At 37.2% G+C, this 16376-nt stretch overlaps 2 protein-coding genes across 2 annotated transcripts; both read left to right on the forward strand.

Annotated features, from left to right (window-relative positions):
* The first annotated feature begins 2107 nt into the window (after positions 1–2107).
* myf6 (myogenic factor 6) lies at positions 2108–3549 on the forward strand. The gene is made up of 3 exons (XM_079455417.1): positions 2108–2635; positions 2801–2894; positions 3055–3549. Exons 1-3 carry the CDS (start codon positions 2126–2128, stop codon positions 3165–3167), a joined length of 717 nt encoding a protein of 238 aa, XP_079311543.1. The 5' UTR covers positions 2108–2125; the 3' UTR covers positions 3168–3549.
* A 6071-nt stretch (positions 3550–9620) lies between these two features.
* Positions 9621–12081, forward strand: myf5 (myogenic factor 5; the record flags this gene model as incomplete). Its single annotated transcript, XM_079453971.1, has 3 exons — positions 9621–10073; positions 11678–11753; positions 11897–12081. 3 exons carry the CDS (start codon positions 9621–9623, stop codon positions 12079–12081), a joined length of 714 nt encoding a protein of 237 aa, XP_079310097.1.
* Positions 12082–16376: the final 4295 nt, after the last annotated feature.

The raw sequence follows: 16376 nt of genomic DNA on the forward strand, positions 1-16376 counted from the left end.
GCCTCTTTTAATGATTCCAGTACTCGAAGTGAAGTGTGTAGTTTGTTACTATTAATATTTAACTCCTAAACCATTTTAATGTTTCAGAGCTGGCACCCTTTTAAAAATTGGTTAGAAAAAGGTTCCTATTAAATTATAAATGACCGTATCAACCTGAATGCATTAGGTTGCGTTAAAGAAAATACTCATACAGAAATAGTGGTAAAAACTGCAGTTGTAGTTTTAAAGTTGCAATATTGCCCAATCGCATTTTTTGCTTTTTCTTGTTTCATTTAAAAATATATGTTCTGATTCAAATAATAACTTTAAAAACTGAGAAGCAATAAAACACATCCAGGGTTCTTGGGCGCACGGTCCCATTGGCTAATCCCTTGAGATCAAATAAACATGCGTGGGCTGCTCTCGCTTTGAAAAGGCTTGTAAACGAAAACTATGCTGAGTGGTGAATGACCAGCTGATGGACTTTTGACCATTGTCAATGAAGTTGTGGTGTTTAGTTATGGTCTGTAAAGCTTAATAGAAGACAGCAGTAGAACTGTGGGAAATGGTGCAGGTATCGCTTCTAATTAAATTGCAATATAATTCAATGAATATGTTATAATAAAAACATGTTATATTAGCATGATATAGTTCATGACACTATGTATTGAATAGTAGTTTATATATTAAAACAATTAAAAACATCAAATAAATAAAATACAAATCATGGAATTGATCAAATAAATATATACAGTTATTTTAATCCTTTTGATGTATAAAAAAAATTGTGAAAGGAATAAATAAAAAAATGGGATGTGCACTATAGATCGGACATTGTGACATTGCAGTAGATCATCACCTCTGCCACAGATTGTGAGATTTATGACACAATGTCCTGCCTACAGGCCATAACCTTCCACAACATGGTAACACAATAAAGTTTATCCCTTTACATTGCATAAGAGTAAAAAATGAGAACCATCTTGAGCACTTGGCAGTTACCAGCATTTTACATACATTATATAAAAATACATTCCATTGAAATCCGTTTTTTCAATGCCATAACCTGTTATCATGACACCTGACAAAAAATCACGATGCCTTATCAAAGCAGGCTTTGAGCAAGTGATTGAATTCTGACCCTGTTCCTAACTGCACTTCTACAAAGTTCATACTCTTGTATAATGTCATTTTATCTGCCTGAAGAGCAACATGAGCCGTCAACAACTCGCAGCCCTCAACGAAACATCTCACGCTGATGTTGGGCAAACATGTCAGAAGACATGCAATACGTCAGAAAAGTCTTTCATGTGTTTTTTATGGATTTAAGATAAATGGTTCTTGGGGCTATTTTTACTTTACATGTATGAGCTTTTCAAAGTCATTTTCACAGCACACATTCCGAGCTATTTTTGCTGGGCATGAAAACAAGAATCTCTTTACAGTATCCAGGGATTCTAAGTGTGCAGAAAACCATTTTCAGTTGATTATAGCCTGTGATTTATTTGGTATTTTCAGTTATAAATGAAGTTGAACAGATTCACCTTATTGTAGTAAAACTAATGTACAAACCCTATCTTGGTTGTAAAGTAGAACCGAAATACACAATATGCTCAACGTGCCTGGAAAATACAATATATACGTAATACTGTGTACAAAAAGTACTTTAAGCCGCTTAGGCTGAAAAGACGGTTGTTGGAGATTTTTTTAAAATATACAAATGTGTATGAATCCATGAAATATATACATTAATATGTAATGGACAATATGTGTGGTGGTGGTGTTTTTAAGACATGGCTGACTAATCCAAGAATTCAAGTGTCCACTGTGATTTGTAAAAAAACACTTTTGAGGGATAATAATGTCAATTAAATATTTTTGTTATTAACAGATTTTGTTGATGAAATGTTTTTGTTACTGCTATACATTTTAGGCAAAATACAAAATGTGTATCAAGGGCTTGTAAAGTGTGGCCTTTTTTCACACAAGCCCCTGTGGTACTGAAGGCCCATTGAAATGAGCTTGATACTCTGCAACAGCTAAGCGATGGATATAGTATTTCACATTCTATATTTAAGTCCTCTGACTTGTGTCACATGGCTATTTAAATGCCAACAGTCTTACTGTCAAAACAGCACACAGCAACATGATGGACCTGTTCGAGACCAACACTTATTTTTTCAACGATTTACGTTATCTTGAGGGGGATCATGGGACCCTGGATATGCCTGGCGTGTCGCCTCTCTACGAAGAGAACGACAGCCCTCTCTCGCCGGGACCGGATCCTGTCCCGTCCGAAACTGGATGCGAGAGTAGCGGAGAAGAGCACGTCCTTGCGCCGCCAGGGCTTCAGGCGCACTGCGAGGGTCGGTGCCTTATGTGGGCTTGCAAGATCTGTAAAAGAAAGTCGGCACCGACAGACAGGAGAAAAGCAGCAACTCTGAGAGAAAGAAGGCGGCTCAAAAAGATTAACGAAGCGTTCGAAGCGTTAAAGAAAAAGACGGTACCCAATCCGAACCAGAGGCTACCCAAAGTTGAGATTTTACGCAGCGCGATAAGCTACATTGAGAAACTGCAAGACCTGTTGCACACGCTGGACGAACAAGATCAAAACTCTGTCAGTGACCCTTATACATACACCGTCAAAGAAAATCATGTAAGAGCAACACAATCTAAAGCAAACCGATATAAAAAAGATCCATGCGCTCTGACAGCTGGACCCACGTGCTGCCCATGCTGTACTTGAAAGTTATTGATTTGTATTGATGCATGAATAACTACGGTGACATTTGTTGTTTTTCGATCACGTTTGCCTGTCCAGGTGGCTCCTAGTGAGTGTCATTGGAAAAAGACCTGCCAAAACTGGCAGGAGAGTCCAGATCATTCCAATTCCCATACGGCCAGTCACAGAGAAGGTTGGTAAAGAAGTTGAACAAAACTAACTTTCAATATCAATTTAAGAGTCAAATTAACTTTTAATAAGGGCAGGTTGTGTCTATCCATCAATGTTTCGTGCGCTGACCCACTCCGTAATGGCCTGTTGGTAATTATATCTGCGTAACGGTCTGTTTCCAGGGGGCGCAGTGGAGTCTTCGGCATCCAGCAGCCTTCGTCGACTCTCGTCGATTGTTGACAGTATTTCCACGGAGGACACGAAAGCTCTACCGCCTCAGAAAAGCGAAGCTTAAACACTATTTCACATTTCCGACTTTTTTATTTATTTCCACGCGTTAGTATTGAATGTAATAGATCAAAAAAATGTATTACATTTACACATTTAACAGTGTGAACATTCGAATTCAGATAGTACAATTATTATTGATGAAAGTTATTATGATGTGACAATGCATTCTTTAATATTTCCACCATTCGTTTGACAATTCCAGGCTTTTTCCATGATCATCTGAATTTTTCCTGTGAATTTATATAGTCTTCCTAAACTGCATATGTAAATATTTTGTAATATATGGCTGGTACTTAAATTATTTTATAAATTATAAAGAGGAAAATACCTTAGAGAGCACTTGACCACTGCCGGATATCTATCCCACATTAAACAGGAAATTGTACAAAACAATTCAAAGATGTACTCAGTTATTTCTATTTAACTTGTTTTATTCTTTTTCATTCTCTGTGATTTATTTAAAGGGATAGTTCATCCAAAAAGGAAATTCGGTCACCGACTCACACTCATGTTATTTCTTACCTGTATAAATTACTTTGTTCCGATGAACACAAAGAAAGAAATTTGGAAGAATGTTAGTCATTTTCAGTTCCGGGACATACCAGGAAGAAATAAATGGTAGTCAAATGTGCCGAGAACTGTTTTCCTACATTCTTCAAAATATATCATTATGTGTCAACAGAACAAAAAATACAAGATTTATTTCATGCTATGGTAGCGGATGATGTCCCAGAACTGAAAATTGATAAAATACTTCCAGATATCTTACTCTGTGTTCATTGGAACAAAGAAATGTATATAGGTTTGAAACAACCTGAGGGTGAGCAAATGATGACAGAATTTTCATTTTTGGACGAACTGTCCCTTTAAGGTTTTGTGTAACTAAATTTGTGCCTTCACTTCAATTACATATTTCTGATTTTGAGATATAAAATCGAGACAAAATTTTCAATAATCTTTGATAATTTTATATATATTTAGCATTCATGTAATATCATCCTAGCCCTGGGAAAGCTAGTATAGCTCGGAATGATGTCCAGCCCACAAATGTCCTCATTAAACCCATTGAATTAGAAGCCCTCCGTATCTCCAGCCTTGACCAGTTGAGCTAACAGCTCTTCCAGATTCACGAGTATTAACAGAGTGTAAAATATGACTGGCCCTGAAATAGCCACGGCCTGTAAGTTCCAGCTGGCAGAGCAGGACACAGGGCTGGCTGCAAATAATTTAGTCCCCTCCGAACACACAGTATCTATTTTGTCTCATGATTAAAAGTAGAAGTTTGGTCAGGGGAAAATATTGCAAAGCCGCAAACAACATGACAGCTATCATACCATTGCGAGCTGTGAGGGTTTTCCTCTGGAATAAAGCATTAGGTTGCATTGCTAGAGATTTAAGTAGCATCATGCCGTGATGAATTTGCATACTTGCTTGCGTGGGTTTCTGTGTGTGCGGTTGCGACTGATACTGTCTGGCAATTATCCAGTGGTGGGTTTGATTTGTTGGTGTTCCCGAGTTACACTGCAGCGTTTCCATCTTGCACAGCATGCTATCTGTCAGGTCTAACTCTCTGATCTTTCCATTTAACACACTAGCACCTTTGACCTCATCACACACGCAAGTAAACGCATGTACTCAAACTCTCGAAGTGACCAGTGACCTACACAGTGCACATCTGGGAAACTATCCAAAGGGCGATTTGGTATATTAGATAGAGACTTTAAAGCAAATATTACCAATGCAGACGAACAATGCAGAACATTTTAAACTGGAAATTTAAACCAAATGAAATGGTGGATTTTGAATGAAGAAAATTAAATGTATGCCTTGTTATATTCAACACTATTTATGACAGACAGAGTTTAAGCCTTGGCCCCGACATGTTTGATGCATGTTTGAACTGAAAACTACTCGTACTGACGTTTTGTAAATACACAAGTGTCGTTTTTTGTCTCAAGATGCACACCAGTAAAGTTTTTTTCTTAAGCATGGTAATAAAAAAAACAAATTGTCCTAATTGAACTTAGACTTACTCCTAACTTAATTTAAACCTTATCTGGCCTTTTTTATGTGGCCTAAATGTGTAACATGAACTTAAAATTGCAAAATGTCAGATTTCCTTGCGTTTTCTAAACATTCTCAGCCAATCTCTAGAATAACATGCATCATTAGTCAAGTTCAACTGGAATTGAACCAAAAGTCGACAAACGAAATGCAAATGATGAGAATTACTCAAATAAGTCAATTTCTTAATTAAACTGAATACAACTTTTATAACGGGGCTTTATCAATATCAGAGTATTATTTCACGGCTACCGTAACCATTTCCAGTAACAGTATTTTCACACTATCTATTTTATTCATTTTTTTAATTGAACAAATGCCATCAGTCAAATTCGTCATGAATTTTGTTTATTTTGTGTTTCCTGCTCTTTTGGCCAACAAATCACACTTAAACACTTGAGCGTAAGGATTAGATGCAACCATTGTGGCTCTATAGGGCAAAACTTTAAACAGCTTCTTTATTTTTTAACACAATAGCGATGATCATGGTTTTTAATATGGTTATTGACAGTTCCCCTATAGCTCATAATATCATTTTTATTCAAAAGCACATTAAAATTGAAAGTTGCAATCTAAATGCATTTTAAAAACGTTCTGCTTCTTCAGTATTGTATCTAAACAAACAGTAATTAAAGACTATATCAGCAAACTGTTGATACACCTTACGATAATGGAATGAATACCTCAGCGTAAACAAAGTTAAGTCCGCTGCTTTGGAGACTGCACATTTTGGCCGATTGTCTGATAAGTTGATATTAAGAGTAGGACACTTCAAAGCAGCGTTCTCCTCTCAAAGACCCAGACTGTAACCAGATAGCTCTGTCTACACTGTTGTTTTAATAGGATCTCAAATGTAGAGAGGGTGTGATTTTATGAGGTTTTCTCTCACTCAGGATGCCTGCATGGCTCTTTCAGCATGAGAAAAATTACATTTGCTCTTGACAGTTTCATTACGTGATTTGCATCAGAACATATTCTCAAATGCATAATGAGTACAAATCTGACATTTGTTATCATTTACCGTCCATCTGAGGCACAATGAAGGTCAATTCTTCTTGGATTCATCTTAGAGGAAAAGCTCATTTCCCACAAAGTAAAGATCTTTAAAGAGGACACAGACTTGGGTACCTTGACAACTCTAAGCAGGGTTTAAACTATTGTTGAGGTCTCTTTTGTATGACAAGGTGAGTTTACTAGGATTTTTTTCTCAGGAGGCTAAAGCAGATAGGAGATGAATGGTTGTCATAATAATGCAATTTTGATGTTTTTAATTTTCCATCTCACAAACAAAATTCTATGATGTGAAGTGATGAAATTTGACATTAAAGAGAGAGAAATTTCCAACAGGTGTTGAGGTGCACCACCAAGGCTTATAAACTTACTATGTATAATAAGAGAATAGGAGATTTTGTGACACTTCCTTGAATATCCAGCATTGAGGCCTTTGTGATGTCCAACATCGGAAAACTTCCTCTCGCTGCCAGACAAATGCTGTTGCCAATCACACAATCTCATCATGTGATCAAATATGATACTGTTATTGCTGATGGAAAACATCCAACCAACGGCTGGTCCTGGCAGAAGAAGGATGAAATAAAACATAAGAGAATTGACTAAAATGTGGAATGATAAGGTTCTCTATTCTTCGTTTTCTCAAAGATTTTTTTTATAAAGTAATACAATCATTACACAATAATGCGGAGAACTTTTTTACCAAAAGAAAAAGGTGTCCAAAGGGAGCCTTGTAAGTGTTAAAAAGATCAAAACAACATCTATACTAATGAGAAAATAAAAAAATATTTACAAGATTTATATAAGATTATATATAAAGCAATCATGAAACAAACATTAAATAATAGCAACTGATTTTAGCTATAACATTTTTACATAAAACAACTTTAATTTTATGAATACAATAAATGTTCTTAAAACAACTTTGCAGTTAAAATCGACTTATATAGTTTGCTCTTGAATGTATGCCATATGGCTCCAATGACTTGTTCAGATTTGTTTACCCACGCAATATTACTAAGATGTAATGTTTTAAATGTAATAGTCTAAAATTGAAGAGGTTATAATTTATTAAATATCTTACTGATTAGAGAGCTGCTAAAATGACATATTTGTATTATTGGAGTTTGGCTTTGTATGGTTACTGACATGTAGCATCTGTCAACATTTTATCTCCGATTTCCCCATAATTCGTTCAATATATATATAACAAAATGAATAGAAAATGTGCTTTTTAAAACACAAAATGTTTTCACAAAAAAGCTTAAATTGAGAGGCACTGGGAAAGAAACATTAAAGCTCACCCTCTGCCCTACACTTAACACGGTCTCTGACCCCTGACAACAATCCTCAACGAAACCCCAAAATTCCCCTGAGACAACACAATCTTCCCAAATCTCAGAGCAGGTTTTCTTGCTCTCTCAACACAGCCGTCCCAAGGACCGATGCGCTTTCGCCATATGCTTACGCAATCTGAGTTGGACTCAGCGATCGACTGCTGTCAGGTTTTCTCGTTGCCGGCGTTGTTAACAGTCAATAGTCTTTGATCTGAACGACAGCTAAGCAGAATTATCCCCGACCAATGTCTTCTTCAGCTGTGCGCAATACAAACTACACCGGCTATTCGTGTTTTCTTAGGTGCGCACGGTTCCCAGACACTGGATAGGCCAAACGTTTTAGCACGTTGTGAGAAATATCCGCATTGTATCTTTATTAGCTGTCAACGCTGATGGCTCAGTAATGACCTCTATACAGCAATAGACTGATATTTGAAAGCTCCTTTAATTCGTTTTTGTTCCAAACAATCTGTGACCTTACACGTCGCGATTGTCTTTACGCACCAATAAAGCCACATAACCTGATCTTAAAATAAAATAAAAATACTAAAATACTTTCAAAAGGTGTAATAATCCTTTAAGTAGTCTCCATCAGGCACCAGGAAATGTAACATGTCGGAATTGCCTTTACGCATTTGTTTTATTTGATCTAAACATAAAGAGTCATTCGATTTGGGTTACCTTACAAACAGTTAAATAACCACAACTAAATACTTTCCAATGTTATCGAAAAAGTGCGTTTATAGTCTCTTGGGAAAATCAGCCATAGTTTTATTGTAGTAAAAGTTTAGCAACAATCTTTTTTTGCGGACTGGTTATAATCTTGTTTACAACAAATATTGTAATAAAACTATGGATACTGTATAGTAAAACAACGATTAATTTGCCGTTAATATACAAACCAACCACAAAACTGTGGTTACTTTCAGTGAACTTTCGTAAATGGTAACTATGACATTAAAGTTATACCCTAAAAGTGCGCAATTATGCATTAATATTACGTTATAAATGTACCCTTCAAATATATATGTAAACGTATTAATATTATAAACGTATACAAAACACAATGTGTAACCTAAGCCTACACTGACGCATTAATAATATTGCAAAATGTGTGTGTTCGTGCTTTGGTTTTGACTATTACAATGGGCTTATACAAATTCATGTTTAACAAACACACATCCAAGCTATCCAATTAATATCAGGTCACAGAAACGTCATACGCCAACACATTAGATTGAATTTCACCTAAGAAACCCAAAGAGATTTCGTCACACAGTCGTTAATGATCCACTTAGAGATTTAATGAGCTAACTAACACGTACACGCTGTCTGGGACACCTACACAGTCCGGATCTTAAGTTCTGGTGCTGGGAGTGAGCAAGCGCGCTTCTGAAACGCAACACCGGCCTTTCCAGCTGGGCCGCATCTGCAACGCTGCTCTGTCCTCATGCGTAAAATTAGCCAGCAAACTCTTAAACATGAGTCATTCTTGACCATTTCGTCTCAACGTAATAGAAATGACATTTATGGGTTTGGTTTTACCTTTCATTGGACCTTAACTTCTGGCAAATTTCAGATTGAACTCATCTCTGCCTCATAAGGCTTTGAAGTTTCACCTTTTGGTGGCCGCATGCATTATTTTTATGCATTTGGAACAGGCACAATCAATCCAACATCATATTAATCAAATATATTAAGTATGCAGACCGAATTGTAAAGAAAAATGCAGGAAAAATCCACATTGTCTATATAAAAATGTTAATTGTTGATAATTTCCTCTTGTAATGAACATCCTGCAGCAAAGCTGTTGAACTGAGTGAGAAACCACCCCTTTTCACAGATGTGGGAAACTCAGTAGGGTGTTGGGTTTGGGAGTCAGGGGGGTCACCGAGCTCTGACTTGGCCAATGGGGCACGGTCATTGGGGCTGACCAATGTATGCCTCCACACAAGGCACTATAAGAGGGGCTGGATGGCATGAACAAATCATATCACTCAGAGGTTGCGCTTAACCACAGAGCTCCTAAACATCACTCTTTAACCATGGACGTATTCTCCACATCCCAGATCTTCTATGACAGCGCCTGCGCCTCGTCCCCTGAAGATTTGGAGTTTGGCCCCGGAGGCGAGCTCACTGGATCCGAGGAGGACGAGCACATCCGGGCCCCCGGTGCCCCGCACCAGCCAGGTCACTGCTTGCAGTGGGCTTGCAAAGCTTGTAAGCGCAAAGCCAGCACTGTGGATCGGCGGAGGGCCGCTACCATGAGGGAACGTCGCAGGCTGAAGAAGGTGAACCACGCTTTTGAGGCTCTGCGGCGGTGCACCTCGGCTAACCCAAGCCAACGTCTTCCAAAAGTTGAGATCCTGAGGAACGCCATCCATTACATAGAGAGCCTTCAGGAGCTGCTCAGAGAACAGGTGGAGAACTACTACAGCCTGCCCGCGCAAAGCAGCTCCGAACCTTCCAGTCCGTCCTCTAGCTGTTCGGAGAGCATGGTAAATATTATATTCACTTAAGCAATGTTTGATTGTACACTCTGAAAAATAAAGATGCCTAAACTGTCTTCGCAGCGATGCCATTGAAGAACCATCTTTGGTTCCACAAAGAAATATTCTGTTAAAGGTTCTTTAGAGAACCGTCTCTTACCTTTTTATAATCCGAGAACCTTTTTTCGCCACAAAGAACCTTTTGAAACAAAAAGGTTCTTAAGATGTTAACGGTTATTTTATGGAACCATTCAGACCAAGAAAAAATTCTATGGTATCGCAAAGCACCTTTACTTTTGTAGGGTGAAGAATGATAACCATTATAACAGGGTAGTACTGCACAAAAAGCCTTTTGAATGTAGATGTCCTGCCATCTTTTGCGTACAAGGTCTGTTTCCCTTTGCCCTTGGCTCCTCACTTTTTCATCTTTATGTTTTTATCTCTATGGCACCCAGGGGATTCAATCCTTCAATATGAGTCAGGGCTGTCTCACACCCAGCATGGCAAAAATACATTTCCATCCACATCTGTCTCCTGTTTTACACCGAGATATAAGATTTCTAGTTTATGTCAGTGCTCTTAAAAATCGTCTTATTTCCAGTCAGGCATGGCACTCAGCTCCTCTGTGTTTAATGGCGGTTTGCTAAGCTAGCATTTGAGCTAATAGCTCAAAGAAAGATGTGTTGGTGTGGCATACACATACATTTTTATTTTGCACATTTTCAAATGAGTTAGAAGGAAGGTCTACCCTGTTGAAATGTATGTAAGGTATGTTTTAATGCTGGTTTGCTGGTTTAAGCTGGTCATGTGCTGGTTCCTTGCCAGTTTAAACCAGCACAGGACCAGCACATGACCCTCTTTAACCGTCACAAAACAACAAACCAGCATCAAAACATACCTAACCCAGCATATGCAGTTTTTTTCAACCGGGCAGTAAAGTTTTCAAATGTTTTATGAGGCAATAAAACATATATAAATAAAATATATTTAAATTACTTGATCCTTACATTTGTTCATTATGTGGAATGGCTAAACAACCTGACCACAGGTTACACCAACGGAAATAATTTTTAATGGTCAAGTTGACTAGAAATTTACATTAGCCTATATTCTACATCTATTAGTTCGAGCGGATACATTTTTTTGAGTTGTTACTTGACGATCTCATTGACTTCTGAGATGTCGGTTCACAAGATATTCATTACAGAATTTGGGTACAGGGCTTAAGAATGAAGGCTACAGTAATGGCTTTCCCACTGGACTCTTTATAGCCCAATAAAGCCTCTGTAAATCCAGCCAACAGAGGCTGGCAGGAAAGAGTCAGCCGCGCTGCATTCCTGACTGACTGCATGAGCTGCGCTGCTGCCAGGATTTTCTGCAGATTTACTCCGAGAAAGTGTCATCTTGCACAAACTGGTGTGCCTTGCACACTGGCTCAATCAATTCGCCATGCATGGAGCATCGCAGTTGAGCGCTGACCACGCGGCAATGCTCGTTCGCTGCCCGTGGATCCAGTGTTGAGTGTGTTTTCCGAACCAGGCCTCACATGCATCTTGTCTAGTGTTTTAGGTTTGTCTGTACTGTTGAAATAATGTTTGGTTTTGTTTCTTTAGGTTGATTGCAACAGTCCTGTATGGCCACTAATGAATCCAAACTTTGGAAATAACTACAATTTTGATGTTCAACATGGTAAGAAGAAAGTTAAGATTTAAAAGTCTAAATATTAGGTCCATTGTGCTCATTGTAAGATTCAGATGAAGTCACATCAATTCTAATTTATTGAGATCTACTTGCTGCATCACTAAACATGTACTGTTTCTTTTCTAAACCAGCTGGTGCCCTGGACAGAAGCCCCGGAGCATCTAGTTTGCAGTGTTTGTCCAGTATTGTAGACAGGCTGTCCTCAGTAGATGCCGTTGGAATGAGAAACATGGTTGTTCTCTCACCGACTGGAAGTGATTCTCAATCCAGTTCTCAAGACAGTCCCGGCAACAGACCGGTCTACCATGTCCTGTGAGAGGGAGCAAGATACTTCAACCTGTTTAGAACGTGGACCACACAGAAACTTAATGAATCCAAACGATCCTGTATTTACATACAGACTGTTGATCTTCTTGTTGATGTCTGAATACGTAGCATGTTCACATTGACAGTGATTTTATTTATCGGTAGTAATCGCTATGGTACTAGTAAATGCTGTTTTTTTTAATAAAAGCGTACTTAATGTTGTTTATTACCTACCAACTGTGTTGTAAATAAGATTGTATATAATGAATTTTAAATTACTATTGTATTCTTTTGTATCATATTTAATGAACATTTTTGCATAAATAATAAATCTCAAAAAGGTTGTATTTAATATCTTTGTCGCCTTTTGACTCTAAGCGAGGAATACAATTCTTTGGTCGTTTTTTTAAAGCGGCTTGAGTAAAGCTGTAGATCAGCTTCTCTGCCTGCAGCTTGCAGGACTCCATCGCATGCCATTTGTCAGCTGCTGGAAAATTGCCGGAGAGAGCTGGTGGGCGTTGGAGAAAGAGAGTTGATAGTGTGATGAGTTCTATGTTTAAGCGGGAGAGAGGAAATGAGCCTGTTTGGTTAATGTAACAAATGTTACACATCATTCACACCTCCTTAATACCATTGTCATGAACAAATGGCCACTTGCTGACACTTCAAGGTGCTGCTTGCGTAATTTTGTGTGTGTGAGTGTGTTGAAGAACATTTTCCTAAATCTATTTTTTGTCCTTAATTTCCCACAGTAATGGAGGTTGTGGGTAAACCCGTTGTAAGATGTGCCAATGGGTAAACTCTATTGCCTAGAAACTTCAGAATTTGGTGTATTGTACACTCCACGGAACTTTAAAGAATTCCACAAGCATGCTCATAAAACCGCAGTTTTATATTATAAAAATAACTTACTACTTTGATGTTAGTGAATCAACAAATCTTAACTCTGAGGTCAGAATCATACTTTTCCCCCTCATATAAAATTCACACTTTGAAAGGCGTCGACACAGATTAGGAGCCTGTTCTGTGTTTGTAAAGAGTCATGCAGTAATGCTTTAGGGTATCTATGCTTTGTCTATAAGAGTCTTTCACAATGCTTTAAGCGCAGCCATCCATGGATTGAATTTCTGTAAGCAATCCTGTCTCCCACCTGGCTATAAATTGAGATGTAACGGAGAGAATATACATGGCTAAGGCTCTACTATGATCCATAAAACACTTCTAGGTTTTATTTATTTTGAACCCTTAAGGACATTTTAGTCACAAAGCTGCCTATAGGGTAAATAGGGTAAATAGGGTTCACCCATCATTTAAAAGACATTCCCACTATATGGGATTAGTTGTCAACCTACATTTCAGTAAAACAGATGCCGTATGAAACAATTACACAATAACAGTTGTGAAGTAACAAAAAATATTTTAACAAATATATATATAACAAATTACTGATTTGGTCAGACATTTTTATTTTTAAACAATTTGTCAGGAGAACACACTTTTAAACATACTTTATTTTATATGCATATTGTTCTTATATATGGTTTTGTGGCTTGCGTGCCGTTAATAACAAGGATTTCTATATATCAGTGAAGAAAGTGTTTGATCCTAAATATATGCCTTTGTGTTTTTGGACTTACTGACTTCAAGAGACAAAACCGTCTTGACAAGTATCCCTCATCTTTCTGCCATGCTGATCTTGATCTATGTTTTAAAACCATATTAAATATCAAAACACAGAAAAAGAAACTTGAAAATACAAAAAAGTTTGGAAGCTTTTCACATTTTTGTATTTCTTTATTATTTCTTCTTTTATATTTTGTACTATTATTTAATTGGTTTATTGTTATTCATCTTTCTCTTATTTCACACATTAAGTACGGTACTTTTGTTACTTTTATTAATCTCTTATAAAAAAATATTTAAAAATTATCCCTCATTGGCTGATAAACTGCACTAACGAACATTGGCCACCAGAGAGCGATGTTTTCAATACAGGCAGCTGGTTGATTGGGTGGCTTCGCCTGGCAGTCGACTTGCCTTGTAAACACCCTTAAGCCCGTATGAAATACAAGCTGAATTCTTTCATTGCAGTTGGTAAAAGTTTATTTACGAAGAGCATCTACTGTGAAAAGCACACTGCAGTAGGTCTACTGGTCAAAAATGCGATGGGTTAAACATTACATTAACGATAAAGGCAAAAATACGTCTATCCTGCACTTCATTTCTCAGTATCAGTGTTAAGAAATAAAGACACAGGACAGATGAGCGATTATATGAAGAATTCAGCGAAGAATCGTCACTGTGTTGTAAGTAAGCACTTATATTTTTTCAAACTATTGACAGAATCTTTCCGAATTTATGTTGGAAACGTCATTTATCTGGCAACCCAACAGCACCTCACCTCTTAGTTGCCAAGTCTGAGTTTGAACCATTTTAGCACATTACAAATATATACAGTACTGTATATAGCTCAGAGATGTTAAGCAGTTATTTCAAATTCAAAATGTTTTCATGCTGTAGTATAGAATAAATAAATGAATACAAATCAAATAAAAGACCATTTAAATGTGAATAACGTATAGAAATGTTTGGTAACAATTTACACGGTTGTGTTAACAATAGTCAGTTCATTAGAAACAAATGATATGACACAAAGTTCCTGTATATTCTGACCGGTGCTTTTTTTATTTCGTACTTTTCGTTTGTTAATTTTAGGTTTTAGTCCATTCTTTGAATCAACGTATTCTCTGCGGGGTATTCGGAGGACTGGAGACTTTCTCAGCATGTCCGGTAGGAGACACCCTGAATAGATAGATAGTAGGATAAACACTTTCAAACATTAGATTTAAATAAGGATACTCCATAATGTTCTTCGCCATCGTGTCCCCGTTGTGTCCCATGTGAATCAATTATTAGCTAGTAGCATTAGATACCCAATTACACGGGTGGTTACCTTCAACGGGCAGACTGGTGATATATCATGATAGGTGGTTTTTACAAGACCTCGCAAAGAGCAACGAGCAAAGGATGCTATGAAATATTTTAGAGCAGATCGTAACGTTCATGCTGTTTTATAAGGTGATTTGGTTTTAGAAAACCTTGTATTTCTACGTTTTCCATGACCACGGTGTATTTTTGTAATCATCCCTCGGGAGATGGCGATCCAAACTTGATGATTTTAATGCAGTTGGTCTGCTTTGTCTAGTTTAAAGCGTTGCTGTGATAGAATACAAAGTGGCCTGTTCAGCTGGAAGGAACGTTACACAAGTTCAAGATGTATAGCCCTCATTTAAAATGCACCGGACCTACAAATCTAAGTGCGATCCAAGCTGTTGTCGGGATTTTGCTCAGCCTTGTGGATTTTCAGCACGAGAATGTCAATATCAATAGTATTTATGTGCGCTAAAAAGTTTGCTTACCTCTTTAGGACAGATTCTGCGCATCTGACATTTTACAACACTCTTTTTTCCATTAACCACTTCTGTTTTGTTTTAACAGTCAACTATTATTAGAGAATAAAAATAAATTTTTTTATCATTGCCGTATTAAGACAAACTTACACCGTTCTCCTAATGTCTGAAGTAAAGTTATGTCATGACATTTTAATGATAAAAGGGAATATGGGTTTTATCGTGAAACGACCTTTAGTCCTTATCTTTATTTCTAGAAACCAGAGCTCTGAAATAGCAAACCGCACCATTCACAGTGTAGGTCTACATTTAAAATCACAGTCCAAGAAGTATCAAGCTCCAGCCATAATCTTACCGACAGGTTCACCCATTTCAAAGTCAAATGATGAATAAGATGCTCGATAGTTGGAAAAAATAGCACTTTCTTTTTATCTTAAGGGTTTCAAAATTACAGCTACAGTGCTATAGCGTGGTTGCCAGGTTGTTGTCATTTTTGTAGAGAAACGGTGTTATAGACTGATGTTTAAGTGATAACTTTGCACAGGTAAATCTGTAATCCCTACAACAAAGCAAAACTGAGTGCATGAGGATCTTCGTGCATTAGACTTGTGTTTTATTTAGAAAAATTCTTGAGAAAATCATTTCTCCTGTCTTAAAAAATCTTGAATGTAGTACCTCTACGCCACAGCTTCATTATTAGTGAATATTAGTGAAATTGACACAGCAGTTTAGTGATTCTATCCGCCATCTTTGCATATATATATATATATATATATATATATATATATATATATATAGAAATATATATATATATATATATATATATATGTTAAATTGTTTTTTATGAACCTGAACAGATCTAGTGTATTAAAAAATGTAAGAATCAACGCATCGT

This window comes from Barbatula barbatula (genome assembly GCF_947034865.1).
Source record: "Barbatula barbatula genome assembly, chromosome: 4".
NCBI lineage: Eukaryota > Metazoa > Chordata > Actinopteri > Cypriniformes > Nemacheilidae > Barbatula > Barbatula barbatula.

Bases quoted from the DNA above. Each gene is read 5' to 3' on its own strand.
- myf6 (XM_079455417.1), top strand. From the start codon at position 2,126: ATGATGGACCTGTTCGAGACCAACACTTATTTTTTCAACGATTTACGT. The intron at 2,636-2,800 runs GTAAGAGCAACA...TTGCCTGTCCAG, and splicing joins ACACCGTCAAAGAAAATCAT to GTGGCTCCTAGTGAGTGTCA. The intron at 2,895-3,054 runs GTTGGTAAAGAA...GTCTGTTTCCAG, and splicing joins TACGGCCAGTCACAGAGAAG to GGGGCGCAGTGGAGTCTTCG.